The sequence below is a fragment of the Ambystoma mexicanum genome, chromosome 2q (genome assembly GCF_040938575.1).
Source record: "Ambystoma mexicanum isolate Mex_15411 chromosome 2q, UKY_AmexF1_1, whole genome shotgun sequence".
Classification (NCBI taxonomy): domain Eukaryota; kingdom Metazoa; phylum Chordata; class Amphibia; order Caudata; family Ambystomatidae; genus Ambystoma; species Ambystoma mexicanum.
The window spans coordinates 758,746,142-758,774,139 of NC_090924.1; the positions used below are offsets into that span (position 1 = coordinate 758,746,142).

Genomic DNA, 27,998 nt, shown 5'->3' on the forward strand with positions numbered 1-27,998 from the left:
TTCTAAACTGTTAGATAGGTGGACTATGGCAAATGGCAGAGCAGTTCCACCGGAGACAGACAAATACCATGACACACTAGGCTATTGAAAACTAGAGGTGATGTAGTCATGCCCCTTTAGTGTTACAGCCTGTGTCATGCCAGCAAGCCATACTCCTTATGCTGCAACTGGAAAGAAAGGCATAAGCAGCTTCGAACTGGACCAACTCATCTGAGGTTGAAGAATCAGCTCTCACGCCCATCTAACTGAAAAGCAGGTCCGAGCTGGAATTCATGCAGACTTATTTGCAACAAGCATCTTTATGATGATTCCCTGCTGGCAAGACCTGTCCGAGGCCCCAGTGTTTCATAACAAACTCTCCCATCTTCACATCATAATAATAATAATGTAATAGGTGGCGTCACCATTATAAAACACTTGGGGTATTCATTTTCCTACATCAGGAGGATGAAGAGGTAAGTTCCTCAGAGGACTAGGATAGCTCTATTGAAGGCCGGAATGCTAACCATTACCTCAATGGAACCCTTTCCAGGGTCTTCAATGCATCCTATGATGCATCACCAAGGCAAACAATCAGCATTTGAGCTATCCACCTAGCCTCTGGAAAAAAGCCGGCTTGGATTACAGTTCAACTGCACCATGTTCGCTGTTTTGCTGCACTGGGGGAGTGAACTCACAACCCAGAGACTGACCCCCTGTGTTAACCAGTCCTCCTGCATTTGTTGTGTAGCTTGGGGAAAAACGCAAACTTTTTGGGAAAGTGACCAGGGGAAAAACAGTTGCTACACCTAGGACCGCCTTGAAGCCATGATTGTCTTATGAAGCTTCTGAGATCCTAACAAGATGTCGGGTCTCCACATATATTTGATGAGCCTAAGAGCCTCTATGAATGCCTTATGAGGATTTCAGATCGATTAATGAGGCATTCTGTTAATGGTTTTGGATCTCTTGGCACTTCCCAACCACTACTAGAAACTGCTGTGAGAACCAGACCTCTCAGCCACATTTGCCATGGACCCCTTCTCTGAAACCAAGAGGTGGTAAAGATGGCTCATTGCCTATAATTTCTGAATGAAAAAATAAACTTTTGGGAAATCAAATAAGTAACGGGAAAATCAAAGGAGTTGGGAACGACTGCAAGAAGGCCTGCATATGAATAGCTCTTATAGCCCTGCCCTGAAGTGTAATAGTTTTCTGGCATGCTATAGCACAAGTAAAAAACATATAAATTGTGCTTTTTCCATTCCAAGATAGGAGAGCTTCATGGATGAAGACACTAGCGCAGCAAACATGTACTGTTTGGGATTCACGGTACAGCGAGTTCCAAACAGTTCCCTTGCAGACAAATTCTCTGTTTATGTTACATATGACATGGGAAGGAGTCTTTCTCTTCTCTGTATGACAGTGGAAACTCTTTTAAGATCTCCCGTGTCCAGAGAACCATTCTGTGGTTCAACTTGCAGTGAGCATGTCCCAGACTGCTTCTCAATCCAGCAATGTCTATCCAGGTGATAGCGCTTCCCTAGATATTTCTCTGTAAAGTGGCACCTGTGGCACCTGCTCTGTAAATTTTGGAAGGATGAAAGACTCACTTGTCAGTGCCCCTTAGCCACAAATTACTGTCCCACTCTTAGGGCGTGAATACCATATATACCGGTCCATATTGGAGCCATGCTCTGCTCTTTGTATTACTTCAACCAGAGTATGGTTAAATAGCATACGGAAATCAATAGGTTTATTGTCATTCTATCGACAGCCAAAGAATCTAATGCCATACCATCTAAAAAAAGCATCTAAAAAAGCATCTAATTAATTATTTTTATTTTTTTTTTTTAATGGGGGGTCCCTAAACAAGCCGCCTTTTTAAACCTTTAAAACCCATTTTTATTAAACTAAATCCTTACCCATCTAAGAAAATGCATTAAATGCTTTTTTTTAGATGCTTTTTTTTAGATGGTATGGCTGTCAAAGCTTTGGTTGTCGATGCAATGACCAGATACCTATCAAAAGACATAGTTACAGTGGTGACCATGTTAAGTTATATCCTCACCGCAGGGCCTGACCGAGAGTTTATGCAATTTCTGTATTTGAAAAATACTAAGGGAATAGGTCTGGAGGCCCAAACTCCCCACCTCAGGGATGGACGTTCAATGCTTTCTTTGCTGAGCAACCAGAGTTAATGCCTATGGCTGCCATTTTCATTAGTGTTCATTGAATAAGCCAGCTGCATTTTACTCTGAGCCCAAAAGGGGGTGGGGATGTAAGGTTATCATGCTAACACCCTGACACTCGGAATAAGCAAGACGCCCCAGTAAGGAACATCACAAGGAAGATTTATAGACAATAGTATAACAAATTTGGCGAGCCTCAGTTTAACTCAAGACTGACCATTATTATGAGGACATTTTGAAAACCAGGGCTACCACAGTGGGGCATCAAGTACCAACAGTACAAACTTACTTGGTCTCACAAGGAAGCCTTTTAATCATAATATGCAAGTTCCTGCAACAGCGTGGTGAAAGGATAATCGCAAACAAGCATGTCATGTAATGTCTTTAACCCCATAAACTTCTTCTGGGCATATGGAAGGATTCATTGGAACTCTGGGAAACATACCAGCAGTTATTACCCATATTCTACTGAAGTTGATTGACTGAGATGCACCCACCTTGCCACTCCGGGTGCAAATAATGGATCAATGCTTTGATTGTCTCAGAGCGCGCAAGCTAGCCCCGATACAAGCCAGCAGCCCCGATGGTCCCTAGACCTGTGGTCTGTGACATAGCTCAATTCTAGGGGTCATTACAAACTTTGGCCATCTCCCAGCTTAACCTCCATGCTGAATCTGTTGGTAGTCTTCATGACCATCAATCTGGCTTCAGAGCTGCCAGAAGAACGGAAACTGCTCTCCTGAACATCCGTGAAGACCTGCTCTTGAACCTCGATTCCAACACTCCGTGTGTTCTCATTCTGCTCGATCTCTCCTCTGCCTTTGATACTGTCAACCATGCCATCCTACTCAACCGTCTCTGTGAAAACCTGGGTATCACTGGTCAGGCTCTGGCGTGGCTAACCTCTTTCCTTTCAAATCGACCCTCCCAGGTCCAACTGGGGCCCTTCCTCTCCGACATCTTTTTCTCCACCTGTGGTGTCCCCCAGGGATCTAATCTCTCTCCCTGGCTGTTCAACCAGTATCTGGCACTCCTTGCCCACCGCATCGCCGCTCTCTGCCCTAATTTCCAGTGCTATGCGGACGATACCCAGCTCATTCTCAGGCTACCCTCAGCCTCCCCCTCTCCTTCCCTCATCTCTGACTGTCTGTCTGCTATCCAGGAATGGTGTGCCGCCAATGACCTCTGCCTTAATGCCAGTAAGACTGAGATTCTACCCATCGGTACACCCACTCCCTCCTTCCCTGCAGCTCTCTGGCCTGCCTCCCTTGGCCCCCTCCCTGCTCCTACCTGCAAGGCAAAAAACCTTGGGGTCATCTTCGACTCCACACTCTCCTTCTCTCCTCATATTTCTGATGTCGCTAAGAAGTCACACTACCAGCTGCACCTCCTCAGAGGTATTCTTCCCTTCCTCTCCTTCCCCCAGAAGCTCACTGTCTCCCGAGCCCTGGTTCTCTCGAAGCTGGATTACTGTAACAGCCTCTATCTTAATCTGCCTGCCTCCACTCTCCGCCCTCTGCAACTCATCCAGAACAGAACTGCGAGACTTGTCCTTGGCCTCAAGCCCAGGGACCGTATCTCTCCAGGACTGAAATCTCTACACTGGCTCCCAGTGGCTGCGAGGATAAAGTTCAAAACCCTCTGCATTGTCCACAAGGCCTTCTGGGGCCTGGGTCCTAAATACCTTCAACTCTCTCTTCCCAAATATCTTCCTTCCCGAGCCCTTCGCTCATCCGCCTCCAACTCCCTCAGGGTCAGCCGCTTCTTGAAGCAACAAGCTGGGGGTAGATCTCTCTCCGCGGCAGGGGCCTCCCTCTGGAACAGCCTTCCTGCCTCCCTGAAACTCGAGGAGAACCATCTCCGGTTCCGGAAGCACCTCAAAACCTTCCTCTTTGCTTCTGCTTTCTCTCTCCCTCTCCCTGCTGAACAGCTAATATTCTTCACTGAAACTGCACTGATTCTGCAACTGGACCACTCTTAACGGCCTCGGTCCTGGGCCCAGCCACTCTCCACTTGCACTGATGCCCTGGAACCCCTCTGCACTGCGGGACTGTCTCTGTATCCCTACAGCCCCCCCACTTTCCCAGCACTTGTTCTGCACTTACCTTGCACTTGCCACCAGCTGGCCCTATTTATTTATTACTTTACGCCACTTACCTTGTACTGCACTTCCCCCCCTCCCCTTCCCTTTGCACTTTTCCCCCTCCCCCACCCCTGCACTTGCGCGATCTGAATGACACCTGGCCTAGTAGGATCGTTGTCTGTCTCCCCTTGTTCCTCCCCTCCCCGCCTCGTCGCGCCTTGAAACACCTGTGTATAGGCGTGTTACAAATGCCATATCATATCATATCATAAACTTTAATAGGGATTATTCCTCAAGAATGTAATCGTGTTGATTTTGCCCAATGCATACTTCAATATTGCGGTTAGTCTCAGTAAAGGCACATTATGAAAAATATTTTATGTACTGATGCTGCTCGACTTACATATGATATCCATCATGATGAGGGAATTAGACTTTGAGATCCCCCACAACTCCTCCCACCGGCTACATCCATAAGGTAGTGATTAAAACGCAGATTGCATTAACATCAGTTGTTTTATATTTAAGATCCTAGGGTAAGGGTCATGTGCAGTCAACGATGGTTAGATACAACAATATAAAATATAAATGCAGATTACTGCAGTGCAGACACAATTCATGATAAATTACCACTTACTATTATAGAAATTAAAACGGGCATATTCAAAACCCACCACGGTACACTGTTGTCGTTTTCATCCCAGCATCTACAATGAAAAGCGAGAAGTAAAAAAATGTGACTCACTGTTTGCATTTGACAACAGGAACTGCAGGTTTTTATTTTCAGAATAGGTCTAGGGTTGCGACATTATATAACGATTTTCTTCAAAATATGTATTTTAGGTGTGACCATGCACTCATAGACAACCTCTCGGAATGCAACCTGAGATAAAATGCTCAAAGATAAATTGTTTGCACACAAATGTAACATGGCACATTTATCAGACCCTCTAGGATATTGCGGCATGAAATGGCAAATTTTGCGGCACAAAACATTATTAATTGCACCATTTTTGTGCCACATTTTAATTGACTGGAGTGTGTAAGGTTGGCACATTGCAAGAAAGAGGCAGTGTCCAAGGCTACAAGAGAGCCATGGTGTCATTATGTTCACCTTTCGTATCAATTTAAAAGGAAGAGTCCCAGATATCTCTGGCTTGGAAGAACAGCGTTTGTTTTGGCTATGTTTTCGGTTGCATGCCTACGTAAAAATATTGACAGTATTGATCGTTATCAGTTGCAATGCTGAACATATCCCCCTTCTATGTTCTCCAAACCCCACCCACACACCTCTCTCACCAACAAACCTCACAAGTCTCATCAATTCCCATCACAACATGTGTACCTGAACCTCTCTGTGATACACATACTCATGTGCTCTGTCACACTGCCAAGTCACAATTTGCACTCTACAGTCCCTGCCACACTCCAAATCATACTCCCACCCTTAACTTCTGCACCCAATTCCCCCCGCAGTCTACAGTGCTTCACTCTTTTATGCTACTTCTGCATCTTGCATTCTGCATTCTGCATGCTGACGATCAGGAGAGGCTAAATAAAATCTACATGGCCATCACAAATTGGATGTCTACTAATTGGCTATGCCTTAATGCTAGTAAAACTGAGTTTATGGGTCCAAGCATTCCGCAGAGTGTTTAGGACAGGAATTATCTAGTTTCCATATTGATGGCGGTCTTGTTCCGGTAGCTGGGAAGGTTAAAACTCTTGGCACCTTCATGGGGGCCACACTCAACGCAGATGCCCATGTTGACTACATAGTTAGGAATTCTAATCACTGGGAGCCCTGAGATTGGTTGGTCCTATGATCACGAGGGAAAATCGCGCTAAGCTGGTATGAGCTATTATCTTACTGCGGCTCGACTATTGCAACTCCCTGCTAGGGGGATCTAGTAAGGATTGCATTCATGAACTGCAGAAACTCCAAAATGAAGCAGTACTCATAGTCTATAACATTGCGCGTAGAGAGTCAGTAACAGAGGCCCGTAGAGTGCTCCATTTGCTCCCGGTGGCAGCCAGAATTCTCTTTAAGTTGTTGACATTGGGACACAAGTGTCTCTTTGGGTCTGCACCGCAATACCTAAAAGGGAAATTGGAGATTTACCCTGAAGGTCAACTGATTCAAAAGAGTCTGGGGGAATGGCCGTACCTACCCTGTTCAGTTGGTGCAGGCCTGGAACGAGCTCTCTGAATCACTTAGGAAGGAAGAAAATCATTCTACTTTCAGGAAACTCCTTAAGACCAGGTTGTTCTCTTAGGATAGACCCCAGAGTGTTTGTTTTGTAGTTCTTTGTTGTCTTATGTTTTTCTCTGTCTCACCACCTGGATGTCCGAGGGCACTGGCGTTTTATAAGCACACAGATAGATAGATTCTTTCTCCCATTCTGTTACACTCTTCCCTCATCCTTTCACCCAATGTGCAGCTCACTGCCTCGTTTTAGCCAACTGCTCCCTCTCTGCTTTTTGGCCCTCTGCTCCCCCTGAACCCACGCTCACCTCTAGTTTCTGTACCTACACTCCCTTTCTGATTTCTGGTCCGCTGCTCCCTCTCTGATGTCTGGCCCACTGCCCCATTGTTTCCTCTCTGCTCTCTTGCCCACAGCTCCCCCCTCTGACCCACTGATCTCCCTCTGCTTCCTTGCCTACCATTCTACATCTCACCCATCAACGCCCCTCTCTCTCCTGTCCCTCTCAAATTGTGCCAATGTTTACATTTTTTTTAAATGTCGATTTAGGCCCAAATCCTCAAAAAATGGGGCATCTAAAAATAGAGCTGAGGATATGCTATTTTTGATAACCCATTTTTGGGAAATGAGCAGGTCACCTTATTCTCAAAGGTGACCTGTGCATTTCCACAGGGCTGAGCTGTGGCACAAATGATGTGCTGGCCACTGGCCAGCTGACTTTTGTGTCAGAAGGGCTCTCCCGACAATGTCCTACAGGCTCCCAGGGCATTTCTCTGTGACAGGCCTTTAAGGGTCTGCCTGTGTAAAATGAGACCCAAAAAACGCATTTCTATCCTATTTGAGAAACAGAAATGCAAGTGAGATAATAGTGGTTAATAATCTGCTGGTCACAAAAAAAATAATCTGACCATTTCAGGAAGACCTTATCATGCAGTGGCATCCACCGTATGCCTATTTGAAGCAGGCGCATAGGGTTCCCTACAATTTCTGCACATTTAAAAGCGTATCTTATTTGTAAATTTGGGATGCGCTTTTAAATGTGCAGAAACAGACCCTTATTTGCGCAAACCGGTGGAATAGGCAATCTGAATGGGCGCATATAAAATGCGCACATTCAGATGGCCTTTTTCATAGGGCCATAGTGGACTGGGCTGCTCTTCTTTTTGCGCAAGTGATGAGATGTGGTTGCGCATTCCATTTATTGCATCACATTTTTTGGGGAGAACCTTGCCCCATGTGTCTTTTTTTTATGGTTGTTTTTTTGCAAAAAAGGTAATTTTCGCAGGTGTTTTTGCAAAAACTGCAGTTTTCGCACTTTAAAAAAATGCTGTTTTGGCAGCTTTTTGTGGGATTGAAAAATCGCTGTAAGCTATAGGGTCTAATTTATAAAGCTTCAGAATTACTGCTTCTAATGGTTCGAGTTTGCAAACTTATAAAAGGGACCTCAGTATGAGTTAAGCGGTATTTGCCATTGGAATACCACATGTGGTGATTTCTATTAAGGCAGCAGTATTCAGGAGAGTCTTGAAATGCATATGGGGCAGCCGAGACTTACATCGCTGCTGTGCTATGAAAGCTACTGACATACGGGTCAGTAATGACCCTTCTGTGCATGCTGCACTAAAGGCGGTGCAAATGTGGCTGTTGTAACCTAAGCCCCTCCTGGGCTTGTGCCGTGTCGCATGTTTGGCACACGGCGCACACACCATGTGATGCTTGAAATAGTTTCACACCAGACCAACAGACTCCTGTGTGCATGCATAGTCAGTATGCTGGAGGCGGTCTGGCCCTGCCGGCCCCCATAACAACTGGTGACGAGGTCTGAAGGAACTTGCATGCTGTCTGGCCTCACAAGTGCATGCAGGGGGAGGGTCTTTCATTTCGAGCACCCACCATCCTGGATCTTGTCCGCTAACAGTCAGCATGGCTGGCGCGGTCCCGTGGTGTGCGGGTGCCCGCAGCTGGAGTCCCCAGCACAGGCCTACATGCATCAATCAGCAACTGTTGTCAGGCGAAGTCCTGTTGACCGCTGGCTCGCCGGCATGAGTTGCGCGGAGAGTCCCGTATGTGCGGTGGCAGCAGTCACAATTTAGAGCTCCTGCATGCGGGAGCGCGGAGCCGTATCTGCTGCCGGAAGGCAATGGTATGGCTCCCACCTGTCGGGGAGAAAAGCCGGCAGGCAGAACAGCAGTTTTAGTCATTATGGTATTAAGAGCAGTGGGACGCCATGGGTAGCTGCGGCACAGGTGAGCGAGGCATACTGCCGCAAGGCAAGTGACAACACTCATGCCTGGGGGAGTAAAGAGTGGCTTCCACTGCCACACGCAGTGGTCACAGAGGAGAGAAGCAGCATCTCACACCATCTCACACCACTGCATTCACGTGTGTCATGCTGGGAGGCTCAACACTCCTCTGCCACAGTGAAGAGTCAGCCAACTGCTGCTGCAACAAGGAGAACCACCCCTTGGTAACAGAGATGTCTTACTAAGAGAGAGGCCGTTCTCATGTCCAGGCTGCCGCAGGGCTGGCATCCTATGTCCCGACCAGTTAAGGTACTGGAGCAGCTTTCTCCCGGCCACCACCAATGAACTGCAGCCGATATGGCTTCTGGGTTCCCCCGGGTGTGACTTTCCCGGTTGCCAGAAGTGCAGGGAACTCCCTCAGGCATTGAACTATGAAAGAACGGTAATCCATGTGCATATCACAGTGTCTGTCATGTGCTTGAACAGTAATACGTTGGGGGCATTCTGTGGAAAACATTCCATGTTTGTATCTTTTTTAGAAATGGCTTCTGCCCAGATGCACCGCAAGAGGAACTATCCTCTGATAAGAAAGAGAACTACTGGATAAGAAAACACTATGCACATTAATTTACCCTCATGGTTGGGGGATTCATTTCAAGGTCAGATATCAATAGATAAACACATGCACATTAGTGCGGGTTTGATGAAAGCAGTGAAGCAACTTCATACATTGAATGAGAAATGCTGCTCTCTAAACAGATGAGTATATTTTGGAATCTATGGCTAAATTAAGATAGATCCAAGGAAAGACTAGCACCTGCTTGAGCAAAAGTGTGGCTACTGTGAGCTTGGAATGTTTCCAACAATGCATCATGTAGCTTGATGGATCCTAAATGTGGATAGGAGATACTACTGTGAATGGATTCGAAAAGGTCTTCAGACAGGCCTTGTTTCCACCTGCAAAGATTAGAACATTGTAACTTGTTTCAATATGGTGTCTGTATACAATGATCGAAGTGTTCAAGAAGAAATTGTGGAACTATGTTCCCTGCTGGACTGCCCCCGCTCCCCACAAACCCCATCACCACGCCCCCGCGCAATCACAACCCCCAGAAAATAACACCTGCTGTTTAAGGGAATGTTCAGTGCAGTGCGCTGAAGTGCACGTTTGAACTCCTTCCTGCACTTTTATTTTGAAACAAAACATTTTGGAACATTTAAAGAAATTAAAGTATAGGAATAGTAAAACCTGTTTTTTAAAGTAGTGGAGCACCACTCAAAACCGCTCCCGCCCACTTCGACCACTGTCTGTATATTGTTTCACATCCAGGTTTCCCCAAGAAAACACAGTTTTCAAGCTAAATTCTGTTGACTCCCATTTAGGTTCCCGACGAAGTGCATGGCAAATATTCCATATATTGCTCTCATTATCGTTGTCTTGTTGTGCTCCTCCTCTGAGTACTCCTGGGATGGTGCATTGATTTGTCGATTCCAGATACTGTTCTGGTTTCATGTTTTCATACCCTGTCACCCCCAGAATGGTGCTTTGAACTTTCCACTTTCTATGCTTTTGTGTCTCATATTAAGGTGTCGCTGTGCAAGAGCATATCCTTCTACTCACATCCAAGACAACATATTGAGATGCATTTTTTATAAACTACAGGGTATAATATTTGGGTGATCCTATGAAAGTGCATTGTGTTTTACTTACACCTAAGCATCCCTGAGATGACACATTGGGTCTCATTACGCGGTCCCCGGTCCGGTAAAAATGACAAAAAGATTGTCAGTAATACCAACACCTGCATTTTTACCACACCGGGGAAACCAGAGTTTGCCGGTGGTGGCTTTGATCTACCAGCAGGCCTAACATGCATGTAGATCAGGCCCCTACTGGCAAAGAAATGCCAGAATCACCGGCACCGGTACTACCGTGCCAGTCATTCCGGCAACCCCATCCCATCTATGGAATGTGAACTTACCACCATCTCCGCCGCCGGTAATATCCCAGTAATACTGGGATATCAGGTGCTGGAGACGGTTGGGGCAGTTTCCCGGTTCCCACTGGAATTACCGGCGGGATACCAGGAAACTTGTAGTGAGCCTCATCGTCTTCTCATTTCATATATGACTGTTCCAAACATGTGTGCCCCTCTGAAGGTGCATCACCACATCCTACACTCCATACTGCTCACACCTCGCTATCCCGAACTAAAGCCTTACATTGGTTTACACATCGTCTCACAACTAATTATTCACAAGAAGGCGTAATGCATTGTTTTAAATTGTACTCCGTGTGTGTCCACAAATAGAACCATCAAGTTAGACAATTGCATTGCTGTGAATTTTAAACTGCTTGGTTCCACATCTGTGTGTCTCTGAAAAAGGTACATTTAATTTCTCCTTTTATAAATGGCTGTGTTTCATATCTATGTTGCCTTCCATATACTGTGGTGTTTCAAATCAGGAGGCCGCTGTGACCTCGCTTTGCATTGCGCGCACTTTCTGTTATGATATGGCATTTGATATGATATGGCATTTATAAGGTGCCTATACACAAGTTCATTTGTATACCATTGTGTTTCATCACTGTGTGCCCTTTTGCGAGAGCACATCACGACACACTGTGCTCCATTTTGCCCAAATCTAGACACCCCTAAACAAAAGGCTTCAATTGTTGTATAGTTTGTCACATATCTATCTCTGGGTGGGCATGTTGTATTGTTCTATTTCGTCTAGGCCATACTCTTTGTGTTCACATATAAGCATTGTTAAAACATGTTGCATCGCTGTATACTGTGCCCTTTTGTGCTCCACATCTATGTACCCTCCAGACCTAGACATCCTCAAAATAAAAGCATGCTGCAGTGTATTATCTAATTCCAGGCACCCGCAGGAAAGCGGAATTGCACAATAGTAAATCTTTTGTCAGCTTTAGCATCTCTAACTTTCCAAGACCTCAATTTACAACACTACGAAATGACAGTGGAACACCGAAGGAAGGGCAGCTGAGTAAAAAGGGAACTATCCCACATGCACAGTAACAATATTACAAACACTGCCTAACCCACCACAAATGTGCTTGTATGTACAACAATGAGCAACAACAACCCATACACTTACAGGAGAGAATAATCTCTAGTCAGATCCAAAACCTGCTTCGTTTAACACTACCACTCCACCTACCGACACATCCTGCACTCTTCGTGCAGCACACCACAAGAAACAACAGAGGAAAATGGAAACATAAGAACAAGCACTAGAACCTGTGAACCCCCCCCCCCCACAGCCAACCTTACATGCAACCAGATAAAGAATACAATGTTAGAACACCATTTTCGGAACCTTGGCACATATTCCCGTGACCACATGAACTTGCAAAGATCCCTCAACATATACACTCCCTTCAGCCCCACAGACCAACCAAAAACCACATTCTTGCTAGAATCTGGTGAATTAAACTGCCCAACCACCTTTGGGACTGGTTCAACAAAGAAACATCAGACTAAATAAAGCTGCCTACCACCACAAGAACTTAACCTTCTGACATCTCAGACTCTGGCTTGCACACACACATGGAAGTAAAACAGGGCACCAAATTACACTGATACATGATCTAGAGTCAGAAGACACGATATACTGTAACCTGAGCAATGCCCACTCCTTCTCTAAACACAGAAAAGAGATTCATGAAATTCTATGTAAAGGGGGAACTGACATGCTCTTTATAACAGAAACCTTGTTATCGGGCGACTACAAGGTATTACCAAACAAATATATCCCCACCAAATTCAACCTCATCCAGTCAACCAACCCGGAAAAAAAGGAGAAGGTATTTCTGTGGCACACAAGGGACACCCACCTCAACCATATGCCACCTGCACTTCCTGCAACTATTACAGACTCCTGATCCACCTCACACTCAACCATCAAACTAGCCTCTCCTTCATTTTTATTTACAGACCACATATTAAACCCAACCTTTGTAGAAAACATTCCAGTTACAATGGCTAACATAGCAATACAACACACAAGCCAAGGGGTCCTCAGAGACTTCAACATTTGGTTTGAGGAGCAATCAGAATCAGCACCCAAAAGCTGGAGCTCCTACATAGGCAGCTTTCACCTCAAACAAATGCTCAAAGGAGTGGCACACCCATCAGGCCACACCATGAAGACAATATTTTGTGATGACAGTCTAACAACTTGCCCTCCTCCAGGTAGCACGGAGTGGCCATCTAATGATTCCTTTTACCATCAACGCAACAATACATCAACTTTCAACCTACAAAGAAGCAACAACCACCTCTATGAGAAGCTGCAAAACTCTAAAACTGGAGGTACTAAAAAAACTTCTGGGCGAGACCAAGCCGAACCCCATTGAACTAGATCTCTTACTATCTGATGGAACTTTAGCAATACTAGAAAAATGGATAACCAAAGCACTAGACACCCTACCCCAGGGACGTCATTTTACCAAAATGCCAGGGGTCGCGGAAGTGACATTAAATGACCCTTGACCTCTGATAACATCACAGGAAGTGATGTAATTTGACCCGTATCCTGAAGTGACATCATGGGAAGCAATAGAGCCTGACCTTTCACCCCTTTTGTGACTCTAGCAATTATTGTGTAGAATTCCAGAAAGACTAATTATTTGTTATTCCTATTCTTTCTTATTTAGGGTCACTGCTCAAAGTGTTACACTTGTGGAACCCCCAGTTTTTATTTTAAGATGCCTAAAAAAATGCCATCTACCCCAGAAACAAAGACCCACAAGGCACTGGCCACAGCCCAGGAGCTTCAATGTAAAAAACAAAAAAAACAACAACAAAAAAGAATTATTTTTCTTTTTTTTATGGGTAGCAAGGAAGACCATAGGGGTAGCAAGGGAGACCACACGGGGCGCAGGTGCGACCCCTGGTTACCCCTGGTGACCACTAAATGACGTCCCTGCCCTACCCTCACTAAAGCCCACAACCCTCTAAAAGAAAAAACTTCATCAAGAAGGCTCACACTCAACCTTCAAACATTGAAAAAATAAATCAAATACTTGAAAAAACATGGAGGAAATGCTATAACGCATAAGACGAAGTTGACTACCAAAGAAAAGACAGATCCATAACTACAAAGCAGGAATCCTCTAAGCAATGAAAGGTTAACTAATCAATAATGCTCATCAACCAAATAAAGAACTCGACCAAGCAAGCTTTGAGAAGAGAAACCCAGCCTCCTGCAGTAAAATACCTTCACTTACCAAAACCCTGGCAGTAACCCTGGTTAATGACATTCAGCCACAACCCTACCCATAGACAGCTTTAAAACAACACCCGAAACAGACTTCCAAAAATCAGTGAAACTTAGTAACAAAGCCAGTTCTACAATTGACCCCTGTTTGGCAAACATCAACAAAAAGATCCTTAAAAAAGAAAAATCCTCTCTCTCCTTTTGAGAAATTGATACATTTCTAGCTCAAAACAGAACATGTAACAAATGCTATCAAGACGACCTACTTCAAACCACTGCTAAAAACACTGCCGGAGATACAGAAGACCACTCTAACTTTCATCCTGTTTCAAACATAGTGTACCCGGCCAAAATCCTAGAGAGCTATGTACATAGCCACATGTTGGAGCATGTAGACTGTAGTCGGCTCAAAAGTCGGTTTTAGACCCATGAGAGGCATAGTTTCTATTTGGGATAATCTCAAAATTGCAGCGGATGACATCACCTCAGCACTCCTACTCCAACTTCTCAACAGCCTTCATCACTGTTAACCACAGTACACTAAATAGAAGGCATGATGAAACCGAATTCCATAACACAACTCAACAATTGACGAGATGAGATTGTTCCTAACATAAAGAACAGATGATACTTGGCTCCACTCTTTCAGTTCAAGCACAGAACCCATTACCTGCTGCGTTCCCCTGGGATCAAGCCTCTCACCCCTCCTTTTCAACATTTATATAGTTGCACAGCTAACACCAAAGTCTTAGTTGCACAGCACTGCTGTTTGAACCCGTATGAGGATGTCTGAGGTGTTTGTGTGATGCATTTTTCCCCAAATACAATTCACAATGATTTGTTCAAGTGAATCTTGAAGTTTAGCTAGGCATATCCACGGTTCACTTTTGTTGATCAGAGTTAAAGAGTTTAAATCCTTTAGAGCATTCCCAGTCACCTGACATGGACATCTGAGCATTGGTATCTTCAAAACTGCCCGGAAAAAAGGAGCAATGCCTGGTGGTGACCTTTTTCATTATGTGAGAATGCAGGAAAATAGTGAACACTGTTTCACAGCACGAGGATCCCTAGAAATAGCAGTGAAGTAGGTGGGGCCAGGCATCAATGCGCTGTTAAATGGAGATGGTGGCTAAACACAGGGGATGCAGGCCATGTTGCTTTTCCTAATCAGACTTTCCATACCTGAGATTTGATTTATCATTTTTGGTTGTTATTTATTTTTAACTAGTACCTTGAAGCTAAAACGAGTTGGTGATTGTTGTGCTTGATACATATTTTAACTATCACAATCATTACTTCCTAGCGTGGGGGGGAGGGTCAGAGCACAAATGATGTTGACAAAACCTATGATTTAGTATGTCAATCAAAGCCCCTCTATGCCAAATGCCAAGCAGAGTGACATGGTGGTCATTGAGTAGGACGCAGAAAGCGTCATTCATTGAAATGAATTTTTGTTTCAGTGTCATCTTTCTGTATCCATGGAAGGATAAATCACTTTGGATTTCTATTTCTTTCCTCATGAATATCCTGACCTTCACTGATTTGGTTTTGACATGACAGGATCAGGAACACTCTGTTTGGAGAAACGCTCAGCAAACTGTCTCCCAGCACATTTTTTACAAGTGAAGGCTGGAAAACGCAGGGATTTAATTAGAGCAGGAGCAACAGAGGGCCCTTGTACTGCACATTTCAGAGCATTTCCAAATGTTTACCCTAACAAACCATACAGCCTGCCTGCTTATTTCTAAAAACGTTACACTAGAAATCTTTTTTTTTAAATGTATTGGAGTTTTAACATTTAATACGTTGGGGAATTTCTATTAAATTGTGATGCATTTTCAAAATGCTTTTCCTATTTCATTTTAAAAAAATGTATCAAATACAATTTTGTTTCAAAGCTGTGTTAAACATTAGGAAATTCGAATAATTATGAAGCATGAACCCGGTTCACATTTTGAACATTTGTAAGTCTGAATTCTGTTTTGAAACGATTTTCAATATAAGGAACTCCATTTGTTTTAACACCTGAATCAAGCACACCTTTTTAAAATTCAATTGTTTGAGTTACTGATGTCACAGGCCTCAACTAGACCCATGTCTAATACTGTTTTTTAGTAGAGAGCCCTGGTTCTCTCTAGGCTCGACTATTTCAACAGCCTCTTTCTCAATCTTCCTACTTCTACTCTCCGTCCTCTTCAACTCCTCCAGAACAGAACCGCAAGCCTTATACTTGGCCTCAATCCGAGGGACCGCATCTCTCTGGCGGTGAAATCCCTCCACTGGCTCCTCGTGGCTGCAAGGATCACGTTCAAGACCCTTTGCATAATTGACAAGGCTTTCTGGGGCCGGGGCCAGCACTATCTACAACACTCTCTTCCTAAATACTCTTGCTCTAGAGTCCTCCACTCGTCCTCCTCCAACTCTCTGAGGGTGAGCCGCTTTCACAAACAGAGATTTTGAGGTAAAGCTCTATCATCTGCAGGTGCCTTCCTCTGGAACAGCCTCCCTGCCTCTCTCCGTCTTGAGCCAGATGGAGCACCTTAAGTTCTGGAAACTCCTCAAGACCTTCTTCCTCTCTTCCTCCTTCTCTCTCCCTCTCCTCTGCTAACCTCTGTTCCTTTTCTCTCCATCCTCCTTCTCCTCCTTAACTCTGTTCAATTTTTGCTGACTGGTTGCCTGGTTCACCTCCAGAGCCTTACAGGTCCCAAGCTCCCCTGCCATTCTTTTTCACTTGTCTCTGGGCTGCTGCACTATGTTCAGCATTACCGCACTTTCAGCTTACACTACATAAGTGGGGCGACCACCCTGCACTTAACCCAGAGCCCCGTTGGACTGGACTTGTTTGCTCTCCCCAGACCACCTTTCTCACATCTCCATCTGTACGCATGCATGACCTAAATGTACTAGGACTAGTTGGTTTCTCTCTCCTGCCCCCCCCCACCTTTTTTGCTCCCACCTCCCAAGCTTGGTCGCAACTGTAAAACTTCATGCACTTGCAATAGGAGAAATGCTGTCAGGGCTAGTATGCTAGTTTTCCTGTTAGATCATTTGGAAACTGTGTGCCCTTGTTCCCTTCCTGCCTTGAAGCGATTTGAAGCACTCCACCTGTGTATAAGCGCTGTATAAATAATCAATTACAATAACAATTACAATTTTACAAGGCAATGGGCTTAGAAGACTTGCTTGAAATTCCCACAGCCAAATACCCTCTAGCCTATTCACGCCCATTTCTCAAGGGAAGCTATAGCCTGGGTACAATCCTTCCTAGCCAACCGTACGAGTGTTCTCCCCCTTAGCCTCAGAGGACCCAATACAAATCACCAGTGGTGTTCCACAAGGTTCATGTGTCTCCGCGACAAAGTACAACATCTTCAATAAGCCACTCTTCGACAAACTTGACAGATTGGGGGTAACTTATAAGAATTACGCGGACGACACGCAGATCCTCATACCATTATCTGGCAACTTTGTCGCAGACACAGCTCTAGTAAACAAGATTTACCTCCTCATTCAGGCATGGATGGCCTCCCACGGCCTCTGCCTGAATGACGACAAAACAGAGATACTGATCCTGGGCTCTGACTCTAACTTCAAAAAACCTAGCCCCAGCTACACGGCCTTTAATATAGATGGTAATGTAATCAAGGTGGTAAATGAGGTTAAAACACTAGGTTTCTACCTTGATGCCACACTATCTCTTAAAAAACAAGTCAACTCCTTGGCTTCATCTACAGCCTACACCTGCAAATTAATCAGGGCTTGTAGACCCTACCTTTCCAAAACTAATTGTATCACTCTAGCCAACGCCTTAATAATGTCTAAATTAGATTATTGCAACGCCCTATATGCAGGTGCCAATAAAACTATCATAGACAAAATGCAAATACTGCAGAACTATGCTCTTAGAGCAGCCCTGGACATACCCCGAAGAGAGCATATCTCTAATATCAGGAAAGACCACCACTGGTTAAAAATTAGTGACAGAATTCTCCTCAAGACGCTATCTATCACCTACAAAGGACTGAACAATACCGCGCCACCATATATCTCGGCTAGACTGACCGGAAAATCCTCCAGTCACCACACCAGAGCCTCTAACCATCTTCTGCTAGAAACCCCCAGATTTAGACTTACAAAATCGGGCAGTGCGAGCTTCCCTGTTAGAGCCGCCCGCGCTTGGAATGCCCTCCCTTCTGCACTAAGAGATGATCAGCCCTACTCTAGATTCAGATGTAAAGTGAAAAGCTGGCTCTGGACCACCGACACCCACCAAATGCTCCCCTGCACTAGACACTGGATTTCTGCATGTAAATACCTGAAACCTGTACTACCTTAAAACCTGTACTATAGACTAGTGTGATGTGATGTACTGACAGCTCGTATACTTGCACTGTAAATACTGTAAATACTGTAATGCATTCACTGTATGTAACCACGCCTAAGTATTCCTGTTACTGCTGCACCCGGCTACCCCAGGGTTTTGAGTGCATTATCAAATAATAAACTAAACTATCAACACAGCATGCTGAACTGTAGAGGATTGCTAATAAGAACTTTATTCCTTACTTCCATAAATCTTTGTTACCAATCTTTGCTGTGGCTTTCGTGATAACTTCAGGGGAGAGCCACAACTCTGATTGTCCAGGTGTATATCTCCAGAACTCTGCATCATAAGTGGTCGCCGGTAGCACCTTCTTGTGATATACCCAAAATGCCAGGGTTGGGACATTCCTTTGAAATTCAGAGGTAATCTGTAATTTACCCCGTCCTCTTGCTCACTTAAACCTGCAACTTCCAAACAAGCTTGCTTTTTAGCCTAATGGCCAAATAATCTTCAGCTTCATCACTTCAAGGGTCTCACTAAGAATCTCAAATGGAACCTTATTTTTCTCTTGTTGACTACTGTCATCCGACTTGTTTTCCTAGCATTAATAATAAGCTTTCTGTTATGAAAATCAGAATAAGCATCCAGAAATGTCTGCATCAACAGGTCTGTCTGGCAAATAAAATGGTGTTGTCAATAAACGTGAGCATTAAGATGACCTGGTTATCCACCTCTGGCACATCCAGTTTCTGCATTACCAGAAACCACACCAGATCATTCAAGAAAAGGTTGAAAAGGGTTGGGGGTGGACAAGGTGCCAGTCCACAGACCTATGTCCCTCCAATTTTTACACTGAACTGCTTGGTATGTCTCCATGCTGTCCACATCTTTCAGAATTTGAGGGCTGCCCATAATAGGGCATTGACATAGGTCTTCTCCATCAGGATTTACAGAAGGTCTCTGCATACATCGCGGAAGTGGAAACAAACATGTCAGAAGTTTAGGATGGCATTAAAACCATCCAGAATCAGCTTTCGGATTCCCTGCACAGGAGAAAACTCCTGTAGGAGTTGGTGGAGGATGAGGCAGAGGATGGATCCAGACAAAACAACATCCAAGTGGTTGGACTTCCGGGGAGGGAGGAGGGCTCATCGGTGCAACTGTTTCTAGAGGGGAGGTTCGAGAGCCTGGTGAGCCCTACTGGACTGTCTGTGCTGTCGAACTGGCACATAGAATACCATCTAAGCCCCCACTGCTCGGAGCTCCTCCTAGGGTGGTCATCACCAGGATCCTCAATTTACAAGATAAAGACTCCATGCTGCAAGTGGCTGGACAGATAAAATGTCCTAGAAGTGGAAGGAGATAAGGTAGTGATCTTTCTGGATTTCATCTGCGCAGTTCAGAGGACTAGACAATCATTTGACTCTGTTCAAAGGTGACTTCCAGCTCTGAATATGAAACACTCACTATGTTTTCCTGAGAATCTTAAAATATATCATGAAGGTCTAGACACTTTTTTTACTGATCCAAAACAGGCATAGGATTGCATTGAATTAAGTTTGTGAAAGCTTATGGCCTCAAGAGTCAACCCACGAATGCCACAGATCCCTGCCCTACAGTGGGAACCATGTACACTAGTTGGTCGGCAAACTGATAACGATTCACTGCGGGCCTCCCAGCCACCTATCTGAAAGTGCCTACTCTTGAAGAGAGGTATACGGTCCTGAGTTGCTCCAAATGACATAGGTTTGATTTACATGCAAGCCGTATGTAGTTATGACACAGTGACTTGACATGGGGACACATGGGGGTGTTGTGGAGGAGTGTAATGTTCCCCTTTGCTCCTCGACCTCTGCTATTACTTTATAAGGTTGTCGTTCATTTTCGGGCAACAGCTGCATCTTGTTCATGGGATGTATGAGGGGGTGTGATTTGGGCATAATGAGGCTTGGTTATCCATGAGTAGGTGTGTGATATGTTTTTTCTTCAAGGCACATAACTGACATATGGATCGGGCCAGATAAGATATCATGCATACGGTTTTACTATGTTGTCTCGACGAATGGTACTGACGGCATAAAGTTCTCATGCATGTACTGGAATGTCAATGGTCTATATGACCTGATCAAAAGGGGTGCAGTACTGAAATGGCTCAACATATACAAACCGACCTTTGTATTGCTTCAGGAAACCCATCTTTCTGGGGAGGAATGTGGGTTCTTTAAACAAACAAATTATTGAAAGCTATGGCATGCAGGTTTTACACGTGGGCAGAGGGGGGGCCATGATTGTAATCCACAAACATACACCCATTGAGGTAACATCAATTAAAAGGGACATCAGGGGGAGATACCTACTAGTGACTGGGCTGTTCAATGGGAAACAACTGGTCTACTAAATGTCTATGCTTCCCTACCACCTTGCATTGATTTCCTTAATGAGTTGCACAGGTTCTTGGACTACACCATGTGATGGACTGCTCTACGGATAGATTTTAGAGTCCTGGTGGTCATGAATGGTCCCAAAGCAAACTTTATGACTTTGTGCAAGCCATGGGAATGGCTGTTGCTTGGCGGTCAGTCCACCCCCATGTTTAGAGTTTCTCATTTCACTCAGAGCACATCTTTTCATGTACCGAATGCCTAATACAGACCTATTGAGGGTCACAGATGTTAGTATCCTCTCAGAGGGAAGCTCTGATCACTCCCCACTCCTATTCTCTTTGGTTCGATCCGTGGCGACTCAAATTATATTATCTCGACCTATCAGATGTATTAGCACAGCTGGCTGATAAAACACAGGAGTATTTCAAATTCAACACCCTATCAATGGAAAATCCGAGAATATTATGGGAGGGTTACTAGGCTGTAACATGAGGAGAATGTATGTTGGTCCTCACAGCAAGGGAAAAACAGAGGCTTGAAAGGCTGTTTGAAATGGAACACGAAAACGAATGCCTGGAGCAAGCTTTCCTAGTGGATCATTCTTTGACATCCGAGAGTGCCTTGCTGCATTTGTGGGCTTCATACCGCAATTGTGCATTGGACACGAGTCGCCAATGTTATCTGCTGTCCCGTTCAAGACTATCCAAAATGGGGATAAGCCTGGGAAGTTACTTTCATGAATGGCACAATGGGAAACCTCTCTGTGATACATTTGCGAGGTCAAGACAGATATTGAGACGAAGGTCACTGAGGAATCTGAGATTGGCAAGGCCCAATCCAGGTTTTACGCATGATTATATGAAATGTCTGTAGGTTCCGCCAAACCCACATATACGGACCACGTAGGTGAAATCCGTCTCTGCACTATTACTGACCGACAACAAAACATCTTGGAATTGGACATTACTAAGGAATAGCTTATCTTATCGATTCAATCACTTCAATCGGGCAAATCTCCTGGGCCTTATGGCTTCCCAGCCAAATGCTGGAAGATGTTAAAAGATATGTTCATCAAAACCCTCTTATCAATGTTTGTGGCAAGTTAAGAATGTAGTGACTTGCCTGGTGACCTGTGTAGGGCCAATAATATTGTTCTACCCAAGACAGACAAACCACTGGACGAATGCGCCTCTTATATGCTGATTTCATTTATCGAATCGACAGCAGAGGTAAAATATTGGCTAAAGTTTTGTCTCAAAGATTGATGGCAGTCCTACCCTTATTGATCCATCCAGATCAATGCAGTTTTCTGCCCGACCAGCCACTCGCATGAATATCCGTAGACCTCATGTTGCCCTAGACAAAACAGACATTATCTGCAACCCTCTTGCTGTTGTGGTGATCAAATCTGAAAAAAGCATTTGATACGGTTTATTGGCGTTCATTTGGGCGGTGTTGAGATGTATGGGGTTTAGTCCAAGTACAGATGCCCGATGGTTGTTGTCCGGTAGAATGGAGTGACTTCTCGATGTTTGCTATGGAACGCGGTACATGCCAGGGTTGTCGCCTCTGCCCACTGCTCTTTATTTTGGCCATCAAACCACTGGCGATATGGTTAAGGGGGGACTATTTGATGACAGGTTTTGTATGGACATGAAGACAGGGTATCAATGTATGTTGATGACCTATTATTGTATATGGGTGACCATGTAGATCTACCATGCGCATCATGCAAATCGAATGGATTTTTGTGGAATTTTGGGAGATTGCGGGTTAATTGGAACAAATAATTGTTGTTTCCCATTCAAGGAGGTTCAGTAGCAATCCCCCCTGACTCTCCCTACCCTGTTGTGTGAGACACCTTTAAATACCTCAACATTCCTGTTTGCCTGAAGCCAGGAGCATTCCTGCCTAACAACCTGATGCCTGTCACTGGTAGGTTTCAAGCTAATTTTCAGTTTTGGGTGGCCCACTGCATCTCGTGGCTTGGAAGGGCCAGTTTATTCCAAATTAAGCCGTTCTCGGGTATTTATATGTTCTCTAAAACACTCATGTCATGATCCCAGAGGGTGAATTTCAGAAAATTGTGCAGTCTCTAAGGACGTTTTTATGGGGCGGGTCCCAGCCTAGAATAGCCCTGCATACACTCTGATGTTCGGTTTTGTTGGATGGGTTTGGTCTCCCCGATGTGAGAAAATACTTGATGGTAGCGCAATTGGCTGTTGCCAATGAATAGTTACATGGTGATCTCTCTTACCCAAACATTAGACTCGAATGGCAATGGGTGGTTTGTGATGACCCGTTTTTCTCTTTGCACTGCCAAAAGGACTTACAGGGACTGACACTTGCTCTGCAACAAGTTATCCCAGCACACAGGATGGCGATGAAGGCGATGGGATGGGAATGGGTGGAAACCTTGGAATCCCCTTTACAGGACAATCAGAACTTGCCAGAAATTGGTAAACTAAATTCTGGGGAGTGTTGGCGGGATATGGATATCTGACTGTAGGGTATGTGCCTATAGTGGGATGTCTTAAAATGCTTCAGGAAGTGCAAATTGGCTTCCAGATATTACCACCAGACAGATACAGATATACTCACTTTAGACCTGCTATGTAAACACAATCCCGAAGTGTATACGACTACCCAGTCCAGACACCACTTAACTAAAATTAATGATGAATTTATTTCCAAGTGCGTTATCTCGACTTTATATCAAGTGGTCATTAATTTTCACATCTAAACACGCTTTTGAGACTTAAGACGTGATGGGAAGAGGAATGGCAAGAGGTCCTAATGTCCCCTTGTGAAGTTGTAATCTCGGCCTGATTCCGGCTAGTACACCTGAACATCCTTCCTAAGATTTATTATACTCATGAACCTCTGTTCAAGAGCGGCCTCATACAGACCAGGAATGTGTATGATGCTGATACACAAAGGCTACTTCCATATCCCTTGGCTGTGTCCGATAACTAGGACATTCTGCATTTTGGTACAGAGGAGGTACAGAGGAGGATATCTAGGGTGCTTACTCAACCTATTCCCGACGACCCAATATTCGCCTTACTTGGAATATGGGGAGAAACGGCCTCTACTAGATATGAGAAACTTCTCATATCAAATGCCTTGATTATCGCTAAACAAAATATTGTTATGACATGGGTGCCAAGATCCACCGAAACTCTCTAAATGGATAGAGGAAATGGACTACTGTATGCCCATGGAGGAATTAGAGTATATGTCTAGATGTTACCCTTATAAATTCGATAGAGATTAAGGCGGGAAGTCTCAATTATATGCTATGTAGGTCTCGTGGATTTATTTTTGTTTGTGCACATGACTTTTGTTTTAAGTCCATGTATGGGCTTACTTTTGTGTTTTTTGTTATTTCGAGATATATTACGAAAACTCAATAAAAAAGATTTCAAAAAAGAAAAATGCAGCCTGCTATTTTTGTTTCCTCTTGTCTTGGTTGTTGGAACAAAGGACACAGGGGTCTTGGTTTCTAGTGAGCTTCCCCAATCAGATACTTTATTCTTAAATAAAGACTTGATAAGAACCACGACTGATGCCTAGGTGCGATGATCCTGCTTGCCTTTACGACAAGAATCAGAGATCCTTGGTGATCACATCTATGGTGAAAGGGGAGAAGGCAGGATCCATATTCTTCAGGTAATCGGGCAGTGCCACAATGAGTAGTTTGGTTGTGTCATTGTTAAGGCAGAGGTGGTGCATCGCCATCTAATTCAGAATGATGCTATAGGTCTCATTTATAGTGACAGTATCGTCAGTAAGCAAGCAGAGGTTTGAACGCATGGTAAGCAGTAGAGTCATACCTCTGAAAAGATAATATTCTGATAGGTGTGCATGGCCAGCCAACGATGCAGAGGAGCTCTTGCCTAGGGACAAGTATAACCTATGGGACAGATAATTTGGTAAGTGGATTAACGCATGGAAATAAATGCAACCAAATAGTAAAACATCCTTGTAGCAAGCTTTCTGCATGGTCTGAACGGTCAGAGATTCCACCAGGAAAGTTCCTGCATGTGGAGCAGCATGGTCTTGTGTCTCAAGCATTCCTGCATATAGGGTGCAGCTTGGTACAAAATTAGTCAAAATCTTCCACGTATTACTCTTGTGGTTACAGGGTGCCTGCTAAACAGGATTACTATGATTATCAGGCCAAGAACATGGTAGTGAGCCGCACCTAGATCTACTGCAGAGCCAAACAATATAGAAGAAATTACCAGGGGGTGCAGAGAAAATATGCAAGTTGTATTCCATTACAGTGCAAGACTGCATTCTTGCCCATACAGATAACCATCCTTATCTTATAGGTTACTCTCAGGGACATGTGCAGTGCTCTGTTGCTTCCTAGCTTGGCTTGCGCTTTAGAAAACCCTTCATACTGCTGGCCTGTGGGCCACTATACTCATGTTATGTTATGCTATGTTATGTTAGCTAAATGTATACTGCACACGTTCACACAAGGACATCTTGTGCTAGGAAACACAAACCTATGCAACACAACCTAAAATAGGACTGTCTTCAGTGAGCGTCTGAATTCAAGATGATTTTGAGTGCACTTAAGAGCCGGGGGCAGGGCATTCCATAACATTCCGGCGGCAATTGAAGACACATGGCACCCCACTCTAGAGAAGTAGAAATTGGGGACCAAAACTAGACAAACACCGTCCGAGCAAAGAGTCCGCCTGGGAAGATTAGCAACAAAGTTGTCCTGAAGGTAGTCGCTCCCTGACCATAGTAGGCCCGATGTACCAAGCAAAGAGACTTGAACTCAAACCTCTTAGCCACAGGAAGCCAGTGGAGTGAACACAGTACAGGAGTGATTTGTGATCCATATGCGGAATTTGTGGCTACCCGAGCTGCTGGATTTTGATATAGCTGCAGCCGACGGATAAGGCCCGAGGGCTGAGCTAGAAGCAGAGCGTTGCAGTAATCTATCCGGCATAAGACTACAGCGTCGCAGATGGCTGGGCAAGAGTGGCAGCACTTTGCACAGCACCTTAAGATGAAAATGGCCCGCTTTGCCAACCACGCTGACCTGGGAGGCCATGGAGAGTGATGAAGAAAGGGCTCTTCTGGGTGCCACCAGATTCACACTGCTGTTGGGGTCACAGATCCTGATTCATGTTCTAGAGCTCCGCGGCACTGGCAGCAGAGGCTTTTGCTCTCAGCCCAGTGGTCTCTCATTCTGCATCTACATTCTACTGCCCTGAATATGGCAGATGGTAGTGCCATTCCCGTCCCCACTAGTGCCGAGTAGCAGGACAAGCACAGCAAACATAGACAGGAATTACCAAGCACAAATAGTGTTACCTGCCTAAACCAACAATTTCAGCACCATGTTCATTCCTCACTATAGCCAAAACAAATCACAGATATCGCCATAACCATGGGCAACCAGCATCCATACAAAGGAAGGAAATACTACTATGGGAAGGGACATTAGCAATTTACACCTGTGCCTGCCCAATACGAAACCCAGCATGGACGTCACCATTCAGGAGCAATTCATGCCTCACATACGAGCTGCTTCACAGCACACTTGGAATAGGTATGCAGTCTGTGTGTGAGAGAGCTAAACGTCTCTTTAACTAGACTCAAAAACAATATTCTAGAAAACAGCAAATGCACTAAGCACAAGTTTAATGAGGCAAACAGGGAGGATTATATTTGCAAATAAAACATATACACTTACCCCACGTCCTCTAGATAGACTCTAGACACTATCCACATGGTGGTGAATATTGCTGGTATTCCTGTAAGAGAAACACTGCAATATGAGGTTCTAATACATTAATTATTCAAAAAATGACAAATCTGAGCACTCATTTAATGCGTAATTTGACCTGATCAATTTCTACCAGTTAAAAATAAAGCTTGAAACATTCAAAGTAGTATATATAAAAAAAACTCTATAAAATGAATTGAAAGTGATTACCATTAAATTAGATTGACTAGAGTATTTGGAGAATAGAAATTATTTCCAGACAGTCGTGGAGACTTATTTCTTCTTCGATGTGAATGTTGACGATCCAGCCACCTTGTAACCTTAGCTAACTTGGCCTCTCTTCATACTTCTACATCTTTGTAGTCAGACGACCAAGACCGGCCCTTCCACTACACTGCTGGACAGGTGTTGACACGGCTGAGTCCAGTCACAATAAGCTTTTTCCATTGTTTAACCACACATTCGGAAGATAACTTTAATTAGACTTGCTTGCCTCCCGTTCTAGGACAACTGATGATTTGAAAATAAATTTCTGACACTGTGCACACTGCATTTGTGACTGAACTCCTCATCCTCCGTGCACTTGACCGAACAGCAGTTTGAGATTGCTAAAAGGCAGCACATGACATGCTAGAACTCCCAAACTGTTAAATGTATTTTTTACTCACTTAGTCTGCCTGTGCAGACTATTATCGTCTCTGAATTTCAAGGGATCTGAGCGACTGTTTGCTTTTTCCCTATGCTCCCACCCTCCTTGAGCGCTTTGAAACACTTGCATGTATATAGGCGCTATATAAATAAATAATACCATACCATACCATACTCAGTTCCCTTAGGCTACTCTAGTGAAGGGACCACCCTCAAGGTGAATCAGAAAGCTGTGTGTTCAATTGTAGATCACAAAGTGTGATATAACATATACCTTGATTTCCCGAAATGCAGACTTAGAGGAAATTGATTTTTAAAGATTTGCATGTGAACAATGAAGCCCACGAGCATCTCTGATCTGCTCCTGCTCCCTGACAGCTGATTCACAAAGGTCAAATCTGGAGATGTCAGAGCGCATCTTTGTGAATCAGACCCAGAGAGTCTAATTTCAGCTCAGTGTGAATTCAGCTTAGTTCAGCAAACGATGAATGGTGAACCTCTTCTATTAAGTTTGACATATCTCCAAATGTATACTGTATGGGAGCACTGAAGTAAGGAATGTAGCACTTACATTCCATAAATACATTATAAATTGGTATCTATATGCCTTATTAAGCCATATAAAAAAAGTATGGGCATTATTGAAGTTTCCAAAATGCACCTTAGTTATGAACCTGTCCATATTGAGTAGGGATTCAGTTTTTCAATAGTTGTTTTTGTCTAAGTAGTAACAGAGAATCCTACATATTTCTAGTTTGAATCTTATCAATTCACGAACAGTTGTCTGGACTTACAACAAAGTACATCCACTTCCGGTTTCCAAGAATCTTTTGATTCCAGATTATATGCTGACAGTAGTACTCAATCATTCCCTTGTGACAATATGCTCAATTTTCCATACTAACATACTGTAGAGGAGGGATGACCAAATCTAAGCCT

The 27,998-nt window shown here is 44.2% G+C and overlaps 1 protein-coding gene across 1 annotated transcript in view; it reads right to left on the reverse strand.

Annotated features, from left to right (window-relative positions):
- VIPR2 (vasoactive intestinal peptide receptor 2) overlaps positions 1-27,998 on the reverse strand; it is a 1,176,106-nt gene that overhangs the window by 99,569 nt on the left and 1,048,539 nt on the right. Inside the window, exons 8-9 of the mRNA XM_069647991.1 lie at positions 26,379-26,439; positions 4,892-4,961 (exon numbers count right to left, since the gene is read on the reverse strand). Of these exons, the coding sequence (XP_069504092.1) occupies positions 4,892-4,961; positions 26,379-26,439 (131 nt within the window). The remainder of the gene's footprint in view (positions 1-4,891; positions 4,962-26,378; positions 26,440-27,998) is intronic.